Below are 18,349 nucleotides of genomic sequence, written 5' to 3'. Positions count from 1 at the left end.
GTGTCTGGCTTGGGACATTTGTAGCAGGTCCTTTGGGTCTTACGGGTGGATGTGGGTCAGGATTTGGACCTAGGGAATCTGGAGGCCGTGTCAACACCCTGGGCTCTCTGCTGAGTTCCTCAAGCCGCTCCTAAGCAGTTTTTTTGGTGTGGCAGGGTGCATTGTCCTGCTGGGGGCGGCCACTGCCATAGGGGAGCACCATTACCATGAAGGGGAATACTTCATCCTCAGCGGTGTTTGGGTGGATGATGCGTGTCAAGTACCATCCAGATGGATTCGAGGACAGAAGGTTTCCCAGCATTACATAATATTGTTATGAAGTTATCAGTGTTACTCACATCAGTTGTCTGGAGTTCTAATATTGTGACTGATTGATGTATATATATGCACATGGATAACGAGTCTTTTGTTCAAAACGATTCTTTCCCACCATCATTTTTACTCTTCCTTTTGCGAGTAGAAACCCTTCTGCCGCCTCCCTTTTTTGCTCCCACACCCTCTGATCTCTGAAAGCACAACCACAGTCTCTCTGTAATCGAGTGACCCTAATCGGATTCACACATGTATCCCGTGTGCTGCAAACCCTCCTTTATCAAACCAACTTTCACGACCTCCACAAACTCCTACGAGAAGCAATGAACTACATTTTGGGTCCTTGCATCGGAGCTATTCCACCGTGAGAATCTCAGTTTAGTTCCACTCCATCCACATTTTTATCCCGTTTCTTTTCGTTTCCTGGGGATGGCAGGAAGCTAGTCTCCAATGGCTCTGGGTTTAGCTATAATGTCCTTATAGCAGCATGTGACAGTATGAGGCCAAACTACACACTCCGACAATCCCTCAACTCGGAATCATTTGGACGAGGTGGGAATAAGTTCTCATGCACACACCACGCTGCATGTCACTGTCAACAGAGGTTACAATGAGCCGACTCTGAACGGAAGTGAAAGAAGAAGAGTGGGAATCATATTGCGACCGTCTCTCTAGGGCTGCTCACTGAAACTGCATTTCGCAGGCTGGGCATTGTCATGTGGAGATTGTGTGAAGCGAGGAAGGGTGGGGGAGGAGGGGGTAACAACATCATCCTGCCAAGGCACTGACAGGCTGCAGCCCCACGGGGTCAGTCGGCAGCACGGCTCTGGAGCATCACCATCAGTCTTCTTCCCCAACCTCCCTTGGCTTGTTCATATTAGATACAGAATCAGAAAGAGAGGGGATGTGTGTCTCGAGCCCACGAAGCAAATGTCTAACTGTCTTTGTGCGTTTCTATGCTTGTGGAAAAAGCGTTTCTTTCTATGCAAGTATGATATCCAGTGTGGAGCATGCATGTCAACCATCATTAATTTTGTTGGCGTATGAGCATGTGTGCGTATAGAAGCATGCGCAGGCTTATGAGCTTATGATTGTGAGGCAGCATGGTGAGTCACTGCTCTCTACTCCGTATTGACTCGCTCTCCCCCTTCCCCGCCCCGGTCTGTTCTTTGCAGCAGCAGAGACGTGCTCAGTAGAGCCAGACCTTTGTCCACATCATAATCGTCGTTGCCGGTCTCTCTCCTCCACAGTTACAGCTCATCACATTACTGGCTCATTTTGAATATATGAATGCATTAAGCTAAATGCTGAGGGAGGGGTAATGCAGAAGGAGATGGAGAACCATGGATGTTACTTTAAGTAGATTTATGTATGCGGCTACATCTGGAACTTCAATACGTCTATGGCACCCACCAAATTGCCTTGATGCTGTCGGGTATCAAAAGGATTCCTGTCATTTTATACCACATTTCAAGACCTAAGAACAAAATCTTGTCAGTGTGAGCCAAGATCTAATAGTGCCGGTGACTGGCTTTGTGGCTTGTTAAAGCCTAATTAATAAAATTGGTATTAAAAAGAATTAGTGTTTCAGAGCTGGTATCAAAGACAAGGTATGTCACACTACAGAGTAATTCTAATTTTTTTTTGAGGATATTTTAATTAACTTGCATTATTATTCTATTTTATATCAGTGAACCATAAAATGGTCAAAGTGACAATGATATCGTTTATTTTATTTATTTCTGGGGCAGAATATCCGCTCGCAGACTTCGTGGACCCACCGAGCATGTAATGCTACCTTCATGTTAAAGATGCATCGGAGAACTATTAATCTAGCTAATGGCTTTCTGCATCTGCTCTTCCATCAATCAACAGCTTTCTATGTTTTGGCCATTCTCCTGGACACGGAGCCCAAGTCTAACTAGCCTCAAAGAGCGCAACCCATATGGGAGATGCAGCCGAGCGCAGCATGAATGCAAGCTTTGCTACCTGTCTGACACTTGTTCTAGTCATCTGAGCCTGCGGCTGATCAATAGCTGATCTAATAGAACATTAAAAGCCCTGGGAGCAGAGAGATGCTGGACTGCTGACACTGAGGAATAGACAGCCTGTGAACCCCCGGTGAATGGGGGAGAGCACGGGGAAGCCAAGGGAGGGTTGGAGCACAGATAGATTTTCTGCCCCACTAAAGGGGCGTTGAGGCAAGGGGAGGGTGAGGAGGAGGGCAAGGCGTGGCATTGGCAGGGTTTCTTGTTTTTGACTTGGGAGTCCTGGTGCAGAGGAGGAGGAGGAGGAGGAGGAGGAGGAGTGGGGACAAACAACATCACTGCTAGGACTAGGACGGTGCTTGAATAGGCAACTAAAAAATATATTCAATAATTCAGTTGAACTCATTTGTTTCCTCTTCATGCAGGGCACGAAGGGTTTTATCTAGGCTCTGTAAAAACACAAGTCCCGCTTCACATCTATCCCTTTTTATATCCGCTGTGCCTTCTCTTCTTTTAGCATGTCTACCTTAAAGAGTCTGCTGTAGACGTCTGTCCTGATCTTGGCTTTACTCGCCACGCATTCCTCAGGGAGAAGCAGCCCCTGCCCCTTGTCTCTCACACACCCATTCAGAGCTAGCCGGCTAACACACCAATATGAATAAAAACAGAGCTTAGGGTCTGCGACCCTGAATATCCCCTCTACTGCAATGTCATCAAAATCCAGCCCACGCCTACTAATGCTCAGCCAAAACACAGACCTGACTGTGAGTTTTGCGGCCTATCTCCGCGGCGGTGCACAGTAGCATGTGTCTGGCGCTTTGTATTAACACCCATAGGCCTGTATCCCCAACATACCATGACACAAGCAAATTAATATTAAATTTCTTCATATCGCTCATTCAAATAGAGGTCTGCAAGGGACTGTTATTTCAATCTTGCGCCCACCTGCGCGTGCAGAATTTCAAACCATTTCCGCCCACTCCCACAGATGAGCTACCGAGGGAGATTCAGAGCTTTTCTACTGCAACATTTCTTTTTTTTGCATTTTTGGTAAAAAAAAAAAAAATCAAAATCAAACTGATCTTTTCCCACAGGTAAAATACGACGAGTTTGTTTTTTTAACTGAGTAAGTACGTGTATTTCCTTAGTTAAAAAAACAAACTCGTCGTATTTTACCTGTGGGAAAAGATCAGTTCGATTTTTTTTTTTTTTTTTTTTTTACAGTTTATTAAGACCCCTTTATCAAGCCTCCTCAATCATGGCAAGAAATCACAATCAAAATATTTTGGTCATTCATGATCACTTTGATGTAGCTCTAGTTACTTGTCTTTGGAAACATCATACATTTATTTAATTTTCAAAAAAAAAAAAAGAAAAACAAATGGCAAATAAATGTCTTAAAACAGTAATAATATATGATAAATGAAAGGTGTGAAGAGGGGATCACTGAAATGCCACTCTCTCCTCCTTCGTGGCTGCTCCAAGCACCAGTTCCATAACAGCACGATTAGATGTTCAGCACCATCCAAGCATGGCTGGCGAGAACAGGTTTTCACAAACAACGGCTGACTCGCCTGCAGTAACCTTAACTAAACATGCCACAGCCTGGCTGAAGTGAGTTTAGGCTTTATGGAGGTGAGTGTGTACAGTTGTAAACGAAAGTCGTAATTGACAATAATATTTGATTAATTGTCCCGCCCAGGCTTACAACACGCTTCCCTATGTGTCATTTCAAATTTAAAAAAATTGTTTCAGAGAGTAGAAATTAATAGTGGATATTGTATTATTGTGAATATGAATATGACGTAGGTTAAGGATTGGAAGCTTACTTACTTTTTACTTTCCACTTGACTAGAGAAATGATGGATAGAAATAGAATATTGTTTGGCAATGCACCTAGATACATGGAGTTCATCGGAACACAAAGCATTTCTGCTTAATTCAGATCACTCCCAACCGCAGTAGAATATATTTCCCAAATCCTTTCTTTGCAACAGTTGTCTTATAAGATTAACCAAAAATGTTTTGGCCTTGGATCTTGAGGTTTTGAATTGCCCTGTGAGTTTAGTGATCATTGCTTTATTAGGTATTATTAGTTTGAGTTGTCTAGTTTCGCATTGCTCTGTATTGTGTGTCATCTCGAGAGAATGAACTGAAACCGTCTGGCACTACCTATTTTATTGCTCAAAACAATACGCTGTACTGTTGCTCAGATGGTGTCAGGTTGTACTATTGTATCTCCAGTCAAAGGACGGTGTCGGGCAGACAATACACTACAGGCCTGTTGAGATCATGTCCAATAGCTTAAGCTATGTGTGTAGGAGTGTCTTCAGAGCTAGTTCTCACAGCGTACCAGAAACTGAAAACTGGTGAATCTCTCCAGCCGATCTCAGTTAGTTTCTCTTCACCTCAGCTTCACACCTCCCTTTCCCCTCTGTCTTCTCTCAGTGAGTGGGCGACTCACTGCAGCAGGTCTGCGCCCTGAAAGCCTTTGATTAGATCGCTCTGTCTCTCCTCTCTTATTCAATTTCTCCAAAGCTGGCTTGCAAACTACTTATTTTCTGCTGTGCTTTCACTAACATTAGCAACATAACTGTTCCGGGAAAGCATTGAGTGCATCCCACACTGAAATACTTTACATTAGCTCATGTATGTGTTGTCTAAAGTGGCACTTTAGTATACAATCTGCATGCTGTACATATTGAAGATAGTCAGGCTCTTCATCTATTGATGTACCTATACCTGTACCTATACCATGTTTCTTTTCCTTTCTGACATTAACAGTTGTATACTTTCAACCCTATATAGATATGATGTTGTGGATGTGCGTAAGTGAAACAAGTTGCTTGCCATTTATAGATATTGGCTACATGTGTAGTACAACAAAGTTTCGTACTGGTGATACCCTGCAACTTCCTGATCAGTTCATACATAGACCATAGACCAGTATATTCATTGAAACTACAGGCAGTGTAGGAAGCATTTCTGATACTGCAAGTGAAGCTACCTGCTAATGGGTGTCCAAAAATTAAAATAAACCAAAACTGACATTCCTTCTCTATTGTTCATTGCCGAGTTTGGATAGCGTCACCTAAGACAGTTCGACCACAACCGAGGCTCCAGTCCGATGTGCCAGATGGTTTGTTTACAGAAACATCTGGAAAGTCCCCATTTAAAACGAATTTGGCGAAGGGCGGACGCTTTAAAAAAATATTTGGCAGGTGATGCTACAAACCATCTGTTTGTCACGGTCCTACAGGGCTAGCAAACTTCAGTATCTAACAAATGTCAGCAGACGACGGCAGTAAAATGAATGCAGATTGTCCATTAGTTAACCGATCGCAGCTAGCAACGGTCTCCCTGATGATAAAAGACATGCAAAAAATTAAAAAAAATGCTGTAATGGGACACCAGTTATACCTGCGTGGCGCCCAAGTAAAGTCTATGTGTGGGAAACAACGAGGGCCACACTTGTCAACCATGTTTTGTTCAGCTCATGTTTTCTCTCCCCTTATATGTGTTTCCTCTTGGTTGATGGTCTCCTCTTTCTCATGGTTGTTGTTAAATGTTGATGTGTAAACAGTGTAGCCACCTGTGTGCTTGTGAATCCCTCTGTAGGGCTAGTTTTCGCAGGTTTGCCAGAGATGTCAGGCACTCTAACGTACGATTCTTCAAGTCACCTCAGGGTGCCATTGTCGAACCAATTACACAAACTCCAGCTGCTGTTAGTGTGTGCTTTCAGACAGATTCCCATTGCCTTCTCCAGTGTGCCTGCCAAGCATTAAATCCCATCATGCCCTGCATGTGTTAAAGAGCGGAAGATTCAGTGTGGAAATATGTTGTTATTCAGCTGCATTGGATTTGTCAAAAGGCCCGGCAAATCTTAATCCCGTCCTCATATCAGGTCTATTCAAGCGTTGGTCCTCCGTAGTGTTTGTGCGACTGACTGCTAGATAGCAATCTAATTCATCTGGCAGGGAGTTCCACTCTCTCTGCCTACGCCACTCTACATTATAGCTCTGGGCTATGTCCTGCTGCAGAGGATTCTCTCACCGCACTGACTCTTCTTCTCTCTTTTCCCGTTGTCCTCCCCCTTGTCTGTTTCCTCTCCAGGCCAAGTCGTGTATCTGTCACATGTGTGGCGCCCACCTGAACCGGCTCCACTCTTGTCTCTACTGCGTCTTTTTCGGCTGCTTCACGAAGAAACACATCCACGAGCACGCGAAAAACAAGAGACACAATCTAGGTAAGCCACCCAACTCACCTGGAATTGTTCTCCATACATCCAAGGCCTCAGTCCCATCACGTTACAGCGGCCCACTGCAGCATCAGCTATTATCAATGAGGGACTACAGCATTACTTTGGGCGACTTCCTCCACTGCTTCCTGAGCAGCACATTACCATTCTGGTGGGAGCCCCTTTATCCAGTCAAATGTCATGGTTTTATGTTAGAACACTCCCCTCTTGATATGGCAGCAAGGGACGGGTCAACATTGCTAATCCACAGCTACCAGAAAGCCTAGCTTCAGCCTTACATGCTAATTATGCTAAATAACACAAGGACACTAGTGAGCAAGATTTTGATATTACACTGGCGTGGGTGACTAAATATGGAAGCGGGGGAGACTGTAGGGTGGCTAGGTAGTTGTCTGAATGGCTTTAATTGATTTAATGCATTTCAACAGTTTGGTTACGCACACACACACACACACACACACACACACACACACACACACACATTTGCACACGCACACATACGTATACCCCAAGTGCATGGCTACAGTGTTAATTAGCTTTGAGCTTTCCACAGGAGCCTCTCTGACACGGGCGCTCTGTTCTCCTCCACCTCTAATCAAATTAATCCTAACTCCCCTGTCTCCAAGATGGCAAGCTCCCTTCTCAGAACTCCTTTTTACGTCTTTTTCATCTCCTTTTCCCCCAACAACCTTGCTCCTCAGGACTCCTTTTTTATTCTCTCTCTCTCTCTCTCTCTCTCTCTCTCTCTCTCTCTCTCTCTCTCTCTCTCTCTCTCTCTCTCTCTCTCTCTCTCTCTCTCTCTCTCTCTCTCTCTCTCTCAAGCCTTCTATCCATCCTTTGCTTTCAGGGTCCCCATCCTCTCATTCTTTGCTCCCGTCCTTCACTCAAGAAGGAAAATTATGATTTCCTGCCTGTACCTTGTGCTTTACTTTTAGTCTGGTGTGTCTTCTTCCTATCCCGGCCACAGTGTTGCTCTCATTTTTTCTCTGTTATTGGGGTTACGATTGTAGGACAAAAGCATCCCATCCGCACACGGTTTACCAAATGCATAACATTTTTTCTACATGATTTAATTGAACATAACACGCAAACACAAATAATGTAACTGTGACGACAACATAACATACATCGCTCAGGCTTTTTTTTTTTTCTTTCTACGTGATGTATTAACTCACTTTCTCAGCGTGGGTAGCGCGGAAAACAGAAGAATGTCCGGCGAAAGCTATAAATAGGTTGTCACGGCAACAGAGCCAAGGTATTGTTGCACTGGAGTTTTAGGATGGAAGAAGACAGTGTGTTAGTTGAAAGCCCATGTGGGGGAGTGGGGGAGACAAATACACCTATTCCATCACCGCTCACATCTTCTTGTAATTGTTCAGCGCAGCCGATGAGATGGAAACGTACCGCAGTGAGTGGAAAATGCCGGGCGGAGCGGCGAAGGCAGTTGTCTTGAGGCTGACTGTTCCGCTGAGGCTGGACAGTAAAATAAAAGTCACTGTGTGTTGGAAAAATCTATTTGTAATTATGGTTCAATCTCTCTCTGTCCCTCTCTCTCCCTCCCTCCAGCGATAGACTTATTATACGGCGGAATATATTGTTTTGTGTGTCAAGACTACATATACGACAAAGACATGGAGCAGATTGCCAAAGAGGAGCAGAGGAAAGCCTGGAAATTGCAAGGTACACCACTTTTGTTTTTGCGCCAGAGAACTTAATGCAGCTTTTTCGGAAAAACAAGGCCGCCGTCACACTTTTTGTGTTTCTTCTTTTGTATCCGCAGGCATTGGGGAGAAATACACGACGTGGGAGCCGACCAAGAGGGAGCTAGAGTTATTACGACACAATCCAAAGCGGAGGAAAATCACTACGAACTGTACCATAGGTGGGCAATAGACTGTACCGTTCAGTCTGCACAGCTTTTCATCCTGGGACAGAGCGTGTGTGTCCTCCGTGGAGATGCTTTATAGCCGTTTGTGTCTCTACATGTGCCAATAGTGCAAGTGTGCTTGGGATCGCACGCATTTAAGTGTGATACTCGAGGTCAGCCGCACTGTGGCAGCCCCGCAGACGATAGGCAGAACACGGTGTTCCCTCTGTGATGGATGCACACCACAGCGGGCCTCAATTTGTCTAAGTTGTTTTCCCATTGTTCTGTTCTCTCAGTGGTCTGCTGCATTGTTTTTTTTCCCCCTGCCATCATTTCTCTGATTTTCTACATGGACTTTGGTGATTTTTAATCTTTCCCTCTGCCAATCCCTTGGTCAGTAGCCCTGATTGGCCAGTAGGCTGTGCGTCTGTTCATGTGGACCAGTCTGAAGTCTCAGCTCCCCTCGCTGAGCGCTCTCTTCCAGAACCAAACCTTGTTCAGTTTGGATCAGACTCAACACCTCGCTGTGTCTCACCTGTTGTACTGGAGGACTGTAGCTTTACCTTCTCACTCTAAATGAATCCATTCACAGCTTCGGGGTCTGTTCCAGCATACACGTGGTTTGATGGCAGACCAGACCCAACACCATATTGTTAACTTTCCAGACACACTCACACAAAAACTAAATCCATTGCCAGTGGCTTTTATGTTCATGTGTGGTTCCATACATGGCAGCAACTACTAAATTTAGATCACAGAAGGCACGGTGTATTTTATTTATTTATTTTTTTTTTAGGCTAACCCCGGAAATTAGCGTCGCCATGGTTCCCTTGACAAAAAGCCAATTGGATTTTTCCACTGGACTTGGATAATTGCTGAAAATAAGCTTTGTGGCAAACACTTTGTGATAGTTAGATGTTTTCTCGGATCTCTCCACCTTTCAGAAAGCTGCTGGTGACGTCACCGTTTCTCTTTTTCTCTTTCTTGGAAGAGGTGATGATAGTCACCGTATTTTTGTCATGTCATTCGCCTACATCCTCCTTGCTCTGCGGCTGATAGCTGGAGCTGTGACACCAGGGACATCAGTGGTAAAAATAAAAGCTACAATGAACAGATGGTAAAAAAGCACACAGTGGCAGTTGTCAAGATACTGTTGTTCAAGGTGTACAGTGCTATCAGTCACATTATTTGCTGTCGCATTTCATGTCGTAGAATAACATTTGAAAGTCTCTTAAGCTTGTGTTAACCGCAGACCTTATATCAGGGCAAAATAACATTTAAAAACAGCCAAATACTTCATGTTGGAGCATGAACTGCAAACAAAATGCCAAGTCGCCTCCAGGTCTCAGGGCTAATTCCTGCAGCACTCTATTGAGGTTATCAGTTAAGGTGCCAATTATTTTTTTGATTAAAAGTTTGGCTTATAAAATGTGACATCCTAAAACCCAAGGTGTTGTGGTTTAGATGTTTGTTTTGTCTGACCAATGAGCAAAACCCCAAGATGTCCAGTCTACTTCACCCAAGACGAAGAAAAGGAGCAGATTCTCACAATTAACTGTTATTTTTGACCCTATGAATAACCTAAATGAGTTATGAAGTTCTGACTACGCTCTCTGATTTTTTTTTTTGGTCCACCTCAGCTAAAATTCAAGTCGTTACATAAAACAGAGATCATTCCCTCAGTGGTGATTCAAACTCCCTCCACTGCCAGCCCCATGAATCACAACATGTTTAATCCTCTTTTCCAGCGCTGCTCTCACAATCCTTCTTTGTCTGTTCTTGTCGTCCCCGCAGGTTTACGAGGGTTAATAAACCTGGGCAACACGTGTTTCATGAACTGTATCGTCCAGGCCCTCACACACACGCCGCTGCTGCGAGACTTCTTTCTCTCCGACAGACACAAGTGCGAGATGCAATCAAACTCCTGTCTGGTGTGTGAGATGTCGCAGCTCTTTCAGGAGGTATGATGCACAGGTCTGCGTGTGTGAACTTGATACATGGGTCGGTTTTTAATCCCACAGAAGAAAAGACGAGGCTTATAATTAAAAACGAGCGAACAAACGGGCATATGATACAGAGCGTTCCCTCGCAGCGCAAGCCGCCACCGCCGCTTGAACGCTGACTCACTGTTGTCGAGTCCAAAGAATGGAGGCAGAGAGGAGGGTAAAATCCTGCTTGAAAGGAATGCACAGAGCCATATACAAAATGAGTAAGCGGAACACAGTAATTATACCTTTTATTGAACCTGATCAGTCGACATGAAAGATGTCGCAGAGCCTTTTATAGCCTTTTTTTTTTAAAATCCCGGCAAGTTTAGCATCCTGCATCTAACAAACTCATCGGCCTTGGACGTTATGTAATTTCTGCCTAGTCCGCTCCCACACTGCCTCGCTGTTAGTTTTTTTTTTTTCTTTCTTACACCCTCTCACTTCCCAGTATATATGGGCCCACAGACGGCAAGTGGTGCTATAATGAGTTGAGTCATCACCCCCCCCCCCCCCCCCCCCTTCACAACACACAAGCACAGCCCTGCCCCTGTCTCCGTTGGCTACATAACACATGAAGGAGATAATGGCTCACCTCTAACGCCCGGGGAGGCAGACATTGATTGAGTATTCAGCTGTGTTTGAGACAAAAAAGAAAAAATTCAGTCAGTCACGCAGGAAAAATCATTAAACATTCCCCGGCAAACACACACAGTATCACTCCACCTCCACGCCTTGTCCCCGACTCTCTAATTTCATTCCCTACTTCCATCCCCTACCTGCGTTCCCGTTTTTTTTTTTTCAATCTTCCTCCATATCGTCATCAAAAGCTGTCTTCTGACTATGCTGACACGCATACACTCACTTGCACGTATGCGCACACACACCTTTTTTAGATATGAAGGTGAGAGGCGCAGCCTGCTTTGATCATCGCTCTCCCTCCTCTCGCTCCCCTCCGTTCCCTACTCCTCATGTAGAGCCTTTTCGTTTGTCAGCTACCCTCAAACTGCCGAAAAGGAGCGGAGTTTGTAAGGTTCAAGAGACGTCGGGGCGGCGTGTTTTTTTTCCTCCCTCTCACAGCTCAATCAGATTTCACAGAGAAGTGCGGGGAATTAAGTGCGTGTTTTGCGACGGAGCCCCCGTCTGGCATTAATGAGCTCTGGGGTGGAACTTCGTCGTAGGTGTTCGCGCCCCACCGACAGCTCTGTTTCTTTCTTTACCCGCATTTCCTGACCCTGACCGGAATTGTCACTCACTTGAAAATTCCCATGGCGACCAAAAAGACTCTGCAGCACTTCACAGATGGATGTTTTTGCAGCAAACACTCCTCCTATTCTCCAGGCCACTTTGTCTTCTTCTCACCTCTCCTGTCTACGGACAGGCTGTCATTAGCGCCGACGCCATGAGGCGACGTGTTGGAATTAATTCATATCTAATGAAAGTTAAGAGTCAGAAAATCATCTCAGCAGGGACCGGACATTTGCGTTGTGGTTCAGCAATGAATTATAGATGACTGTGAGCCATGGGGCCATTAGATTGGCAAGAAGGTGATGAAGTATCATGTACCCAGTAACACGTGGGAAAAAAAAAATAGGCTAACCACCTTCTCCTCCTTTTCCTCGCCCATCCTTCTCTCCTCTCTCGCAGTTCTACTCGGGTCACCGTTCGCCTCACATTCCCTTCCGGCTGCTGCACCTGGTGTGGACTCATGCACGTCACCTCGCAGGCTACGAGCAGCAAGACGCCCACGAGTTCCTCATCGCAGCGTTGGATGTGCTACACAGGCACTGCAAAGGCGACACCATCAGTAAGCTATACATGCAATCAAAATATCATCCCCGATGTGTGCGGCGAATTTAGAGTAAAGAAATTTGCAAGTTCCGACGGTTTACACTAGATGTCTGATCATTTTCTGAGACTGCCTGGAACTCTGCCAGAGCCAGACGTGGAATCTTATACTTAAGATTTATAGAGCATGGTTCCTTACTTCCCTGGACACGTACTGAAGGAGACTGACAATAGTGTGTACCAAAGGGACAGCAAGCGAGCAAGCACCGTGAGGAATGTCAATAGGCGCCGCTGCAGTGCAATGACGGGCTGACCACAGACCCGCAGCGAGGCTTGTTTCGATTAGCTTTGGAGAATCCAGCGGGCCTGCAAAGTGTCAGGGAGGCTCCGCTGCAGGGGGATGGTGAAGTGGGAAAGAGGGCAGGCGGAGGTGCTAAAGAGGCTGACGGTGTTATCTGTGCGTGTACTCATGCTCTCTGCTCTTTGCGGTCCGCAGGAGACGACAACGGGAAGAAGGCCAACAATCCAAACCACTGTAACTGCATCATTGACCAAATCTTCACTGGGGGCCTGCAATCAGATGTGACCTGTCAAGTTTGTCAGTAAGTTTGTGTGTCTGACTCTAGAAAGTGTGAAGTAAAAAAACGTTCCACCTGAGATGTGTGCTACCCATTCATCACCACCTATGCCCCTCCTCCCCTCTTTCCCTACATTTACCCATTCATCCGTCATCCCTGTATCCGCCTCTGTCCCTCCGACGCCGCAAGTTGCCTCTTTCACCGCCGGGGCTGATCGATGTGGACACCACCCATCCTCCCGGAGTGGCTGAACCACTGCTCGTGTCCTCTCCGCTGCTCTTATTTAAAGGCCTGGTCCCCGCAGAGCTGCTGTAAGGGGGGGGGGGGGGTTGTCTAGACAGCGGCACAAGCCAAGCGTTGCCTGCCTGCCCCCTAGAGCTGTCCTGTCACATTAACACCAGCACGCTGCACTGAACCGCAAAGCACCTCGCCCAGACTAGCAGGCAAGCCCAAGCTCTCCTCAGCGCCATGATGCCTGACTCCACAGCAGAGAGCGAGAGAGAGAGAGAGAGAGAGACGCCGTCTTGTGTATCATTCTGCCGCAAATTAAACCCCTTTGTAATTACTACAAATATCCTGTTGACTTCTTATGGGTAAAGCCTCAAGCAACAGAAAAATTGCACCCCCAGGCCTTTTTGAACACCGGTGGTACCATATCGGTGCCATATTACTGCAGGGTTGCTCCCTCCGAACTACCATCAGCCACCTGCTGATACCGCTGGGTATTACAGCACCTGAACTCATCTAATAAACAGTGATGGTGTGCGGCAGCCCTGGCCCACGAATATTTGTATGCATTCTACGCCAGAAGCCATCCATTTTGCCCCGGCTGCAGTCCATCATAGTCGCCAGGCTCTAATAATACAAATTCCTTATGTAAAGCTAATTTTCTCTGATGTAACACTTCATTGAATTGCAAATGACCCTGGAAGAACAGTGTGGATATTATGCACATGCACGCACTCAATCTCGCAAGCAGGCTTAAACAAAAAAGCATGATCAGAATCTACAGAGGCCGTGTGAGTTTAAGCTCACATGTTGCTGTCGGTGTCATCATCCTTTCATCACGACCTGCGAGATGTGACACGAAAGCCTGCACACAGCCACGCGCAAGTCGTTAAACGTTTAAACGGACGCCCTTCTCTCTCCCTCTGTCTATCTCTTTTTTTCTATTTCATTTTTTCTAGTGGGGTTTCCACGACGATAGATCCATTCTGGGACATCAGTCTGGACCTTCCTGGCTCATCGACGCCTTTCTGGCCCCTCAGTCCTGGAGGGGATGGCAGCACAGTGAATGGAGAGAGCCACCTGTCAGGGTCCACCACGCTCACAGACTGCCTACGCAGGTACAGTTTTGGTCAACACTGACAGCTATCTTTTGTTTGTCTTCTGTCTGTCAGCTTTCTTTTTGTTTTGTTGTGTTTTTTTTTTTTTATCTACACCAACCAAACTGAACCCCAAATAATCTAGATTGTAAAATATATAATAGTGCACAGTAATACTCAGTGTTACAACTTTGTTAGGGTTAAAAAGAAATTGCATTCAGAACATTTGGAGCTCTCCAAAATGTGTGTGTATCAATAATCTCCACTAGCAGTCAAAAACATTTCATTCATTCCACCACTTGTACGCGGGCTCACATGTTGCCTCTGCTCGGGCACAACAACCCTGTTATCTCCAGATTTTGTCTTCAGCAGGTGTGACCTCTCACGTCTCTCTGCCGCCTCTTCATTCTTGCAATTTCTTTTTCCCTTTCCTCCTTATCTTATTTCATTCCCTCCCCACTCCACCTAATTCCTTTTCCCCCGTGCCCTCACTCTCTACCTCTCGCATTTCGTCTCATCCTCCCCCTCTCTTTCTCTCGCCTCCTCTCCTTCTGACTTTTTTTTTTTTTACTGCAGCTCCTCACACACCCCTAGTTGCTGCAGCAAGTCTCTTAAAGGTACAGAACTGGTTGGTGCTGTTGCCGTGGTAATAGAGGTGTTGGCAATACCAGCAGGGCTCTGGGTTGGGTGGGCTGATGTACAGAGTTGCTGCACCAAAACTCTGCAGGCAGACATCATGCACAAGCCCTCACATATCTTCCATTTAAAGGCTAAGTCTGGTATTTTTTTTTACTTTGGCCCTATTTTAACATGTCTTGGGATGTTGGTCACTAATAAGTACCCAAAAAAAGTTTTAGTTTTGGTCCAATAGATCGTCCTCAGCAGGCAGCAGTCTAACAGGCTGCAGCGGTTGTAATTGTAATCCTTGGGGGTCAGCATTGTTTGTCAGAGTCCGTCCTCCAAAGGTGCTTATTTTTGCCACTGACAGGCTCAGACTGTTTTGTACTCGAAATGTCTGACAACATTATGGAAGCAATCCCTACGGAGAAAGAGCTTTGTGTTCAAGAGTAAAGATCCTTTTTCACCGGACTCCATTGGCAAAAACAAGCACTTTGACAGACGAAGTTGCCCCATTTCACGACTGCTGGCTGAGCTCATCTACTGAACAAATTCACAAACTTTTCATATCTTTTAGTCATTTAAACACCAGAAAATGTAAGCTTCCCTGTTCAAAAATACCAGACTAATACCCTCAACCTGATACCACAATCGGCTATATGACCAGAACACTGTGCAAAAGGCGAGATCAAGAAAGTATAACCAAAATAGTCCTCTTCCTCTCTTTCCCAGTCTTCACTTCCTGTTTAGCTCACATGTCCTCTGCTCTCACTCACACGCCCTCTCTTCTCTCTTTATTTCCATCCCTCTCACTGCAGGTTTACCCGGCCCGAGCATCTAGGAAGCAGTGCCAAAATCAAGTGTGGCGGTTGCCATAGTTACCAGGAGTCCACCAAACAGCTGACAATGAAGAAGCTCCCCATCGTAGCATGTTTCCATCTCAAAGTGAGTCAGCCAGCGACGACGGTCGCTGCCAATTGTCACTTGTTTGGTTATCTGTTGGCCATCTGACTTCTCCATTCTTTGAGGGTACATTGAGTTTTTATCATTCACACGTCTAGTTTGTCTTTACTCCTGGACAGAAGGTGCACTTGTGTCTGGTAAATTTATTTTTTTATTTATTTATTATTTTTTAAACTGTATAGGTCTTGTACTACATAGATTTATTTATATGCCGTTATGTTTGATCCATTTCGGCCTGTGTATATGCAGCATTTTCTCTGACGGAGCCAAAGTTCAGATGTTGCAGTGGCTTAGCTGTCTTGTACATCGCTTGGTTGCGTAGGTGTTTTCATAATTGGATTCAGTTGTTGGTGCATTACCTCCTGCTGTGTAGCCCCTTTCACACAGCGTCCCGGGACACTTGTGATTTTAATGACTCGTACAGTTTTTCCACTGTCCATGTTTTATTTATCATCACAGTATCGAAGGCCCCCATAATGCATTTATGATATTCATAGGAACGGGCTGCAAAGGAGATTGTCTTAGATCAATCCGGGGCCTGTTATCTTGTTATGAATGCTAAAATCTGTCACAGCCAGGGTAGAGAACATGCATTTTCACTTTTCACCGGCTGTGTTTTTAATTTTCTATATTGTATTAATAACGCCTGTTATTTCTAAATGTGTGTCCTCTCCCTTCCCCCACTCTCTCTCTCTCTCCATTTTTATGCCCCTTCCCCCCCTCTTTCCTCTAACCTCCTCCCTCTCTGGCCATCCCCAGCGGTTTGAGCACTCTGCTAAACTGCGGAGGAAGATCACTACATATGTTTCCTTCCCTCTAGAGTTGGACATGACCCCATTCATGGCATCCAGGTAAGCCTCCGCCCGGCAGCTCCTTTTGCTTCTCTGTCCCACGTAGTGAGTCTCGTCTTGCCAGTGTAACATCCAGATAAAATAAACAGATTGTGTAAAAACCTGTAGCAGCTTATTTGTTACATTTCAGTGTTTGTATATTTGCATACTGTAAAATACACTACTCACACTGCACACAGAAACGCATAAAAGATACCTATACTAGTGTCAGTGGAGCATGCAGCAGCAGTCTTGCCCCACCCCTGGATGTAGCATCCATTCAACCCTGTTCAGAGACAGAAAGATCATTAAGAGGTTGAGGCAGGCGAGATATTGTCTTTCGTAGATGGGATCATTGTGCCATCTAGTGGATGTTTGTGGCAGTGTAGCATGTTTACACATTTTTGTTGTTTTCTTTCCGTTCCCTGCAGTAAAGAGAGCAGAATGAACGGGCAGTATCAACAGACGGTTGATGTATTAAACAACGACAATAAGTGAGTATGTTTGGGAAACATGTGTCAAAGCAAACTAATTTTTTTTTATTAACACCCGTCCATTCACAGCAGCACTGACATCATATCAGAAATTTCCAGTCCTGCACAGCAGCATATGCTAATGACCCGAAGCATCCGGCTGTGACTTCCCCAAATGAAATCAATTTGAAGCCTATTAAAAGCTGCTTAGTTTTCTCCATCCATGACGGGTACAATAGCTTTCATTTTCCAGGACACTTATTGGAAATTTACTGTCTTAATGCCATTGACGGGTTGCTTGACGTGCACACAATAGTTCGCACGCGAGGTGCTCCTTGATGAGGCCTTGAATACACAAAAAAAAAAAAACACCCTGAAATAGCAACTGTTGGGGGTTTAAGGCACCCATGTATGAGGAGTATAATGCGGCATTATGAAATATTTGTGTCAGAGGGAATTCAGTGAAAAGACAAACTCACACCTCTTTTGTCTTTTTTATTTCCAGGTATTCCTTGTTTGCGGTGGTCAACCACCAAGGCACATTAGAGAGTGGCCACTACACCAGCTTCATCCGCCAGCACAAAGACCAGTGGTTCAAATGTGATGACGCCATAATCACCAAGGCCAGCATTAAGGATGTACTCGATAGTGAAGGGTAAGAATGCAAGCTAGACATTAGCAGTGGGTTTGTGAGACCTTGGTGGTCCTTAGGGTTACTGCTGGTTGCCACCAAACTATTGTTTAAAAAAAAAATCTTGTTTAGTTTTTCTTGGTTGAAAATAGAAATACACACTGACATAAATCCAACATAGTGTCAGCAAAGGTATATTAATAAATAAAACGGGCATTTTGCACGGCACAGAGGTAAAGTCACGCCCCTTCTGGTGGATCACCATGCAACCTTACTGTATTTTTTATATATGTAAAGTAGACAATAGCGAGAGACAAAAACATTTTTAATCCTGTTTGAATTGGGTATGAAATTACAAATTACTTTTGTCAATTTAAGCTGCTTTTTCAGCTCAGGAAAGTTGCAGTTTGTCATAAAAGGCCCTGTCATGTAAGACACACTGTCTTGTTAATCACTCATCAAAACCTATAACAGAAACCCCTTTAGAGCTGCTCCCATATATATTCTATCTCACAAAGCTGCAGCTGTCAAAATGGCCAGAGTTGTTGTGATACTTTTTTTTGTGCCGAGCTGCGGCCAATGTTGATGTTTCTTACATCGAGCGAGACGAAGTAGTTCCCGGCGCTGTTTTACACCAAAATTAAATGGTATTTTAAAATCTTGATGACAAACTGCAACCATTTGGACTTGCGACATAATCTTTCAAATCAACAAACATGTGGCACAATTCAAG

The 18,349-nt window shown here is 45.0% G+C and overlaps 1 protein-coding gene across 3 annotated transcripts in view; it reads left to right on the top strand.

The window, feature by feature from the left end:
• LOC115575319 (ubiquitin carboxyl-terminal hydrolase 22-like) overlaps positions 1-18,349 on the top strand; it is a 28,802-nt gene that overhangs the window by 7,732 nt on the left and 2,721 nt on the right. For all 3 annotated transcript variants that reach the window (XM_030407277.1, XM_030407276.1, XM_030407278.1), the window contains 11 exons: positions 6,414-6,546; positions 8,125-8,238; positions 8,339-8,440; positions 10,220-10,386; positions 12,058-12,217; positions 12,695-12,800; positions 13,964-14,122; positions 15,538-15,664; positions 16,442-16,533; positions 16,944-17,006; positions 17,491-17,640. In XM_030407277.1, coding sequence (XP_030263137.1) covers positions 6,414-6,546; positions 8,125-8,238; positions 8,339-8,440; positions 10,220-10,386; positions 12,058-12,217; positions 12,695-12,800; positions 13,964-14,122; positions 15,538-15,664; positions 16,442-16,533; positions 16,944-17,006; positions 17,491-17,640 — 1,373 coding nt within the window. The remainder of the gene's footprint in view (positions 1-6,413; positions 6,547-8,124; positions 8,239-8,338; positions 8,441-10,219; positions 10,387-12,057; positions 12,218-12,694; positions 12,801-13,963; positions 14,123-15,537; positions 15,665-16,441; positions 16,534-16,943; positions 17,007-17,490; positions 17,641-18,349) is intronic.

Source organism: Sparus aurata, chromosome 23, assembly GCF_900880675.1.
Source record: "Sparus aurata chromosome 23, fSpaAur1.1, whole genome shotgun sequence".
Taxonomy (NCBI): domain Eukaryota; kingdom Metazoa; phylum Chordata; class Actinopteri; order Spariformes; family Sparidae; genus Sparus; species Sparus aurata.
Note: the sequence above shows the minus strand (reverse complement) of the source record. Positions and strands in the feature narration are given on the sequence as shown.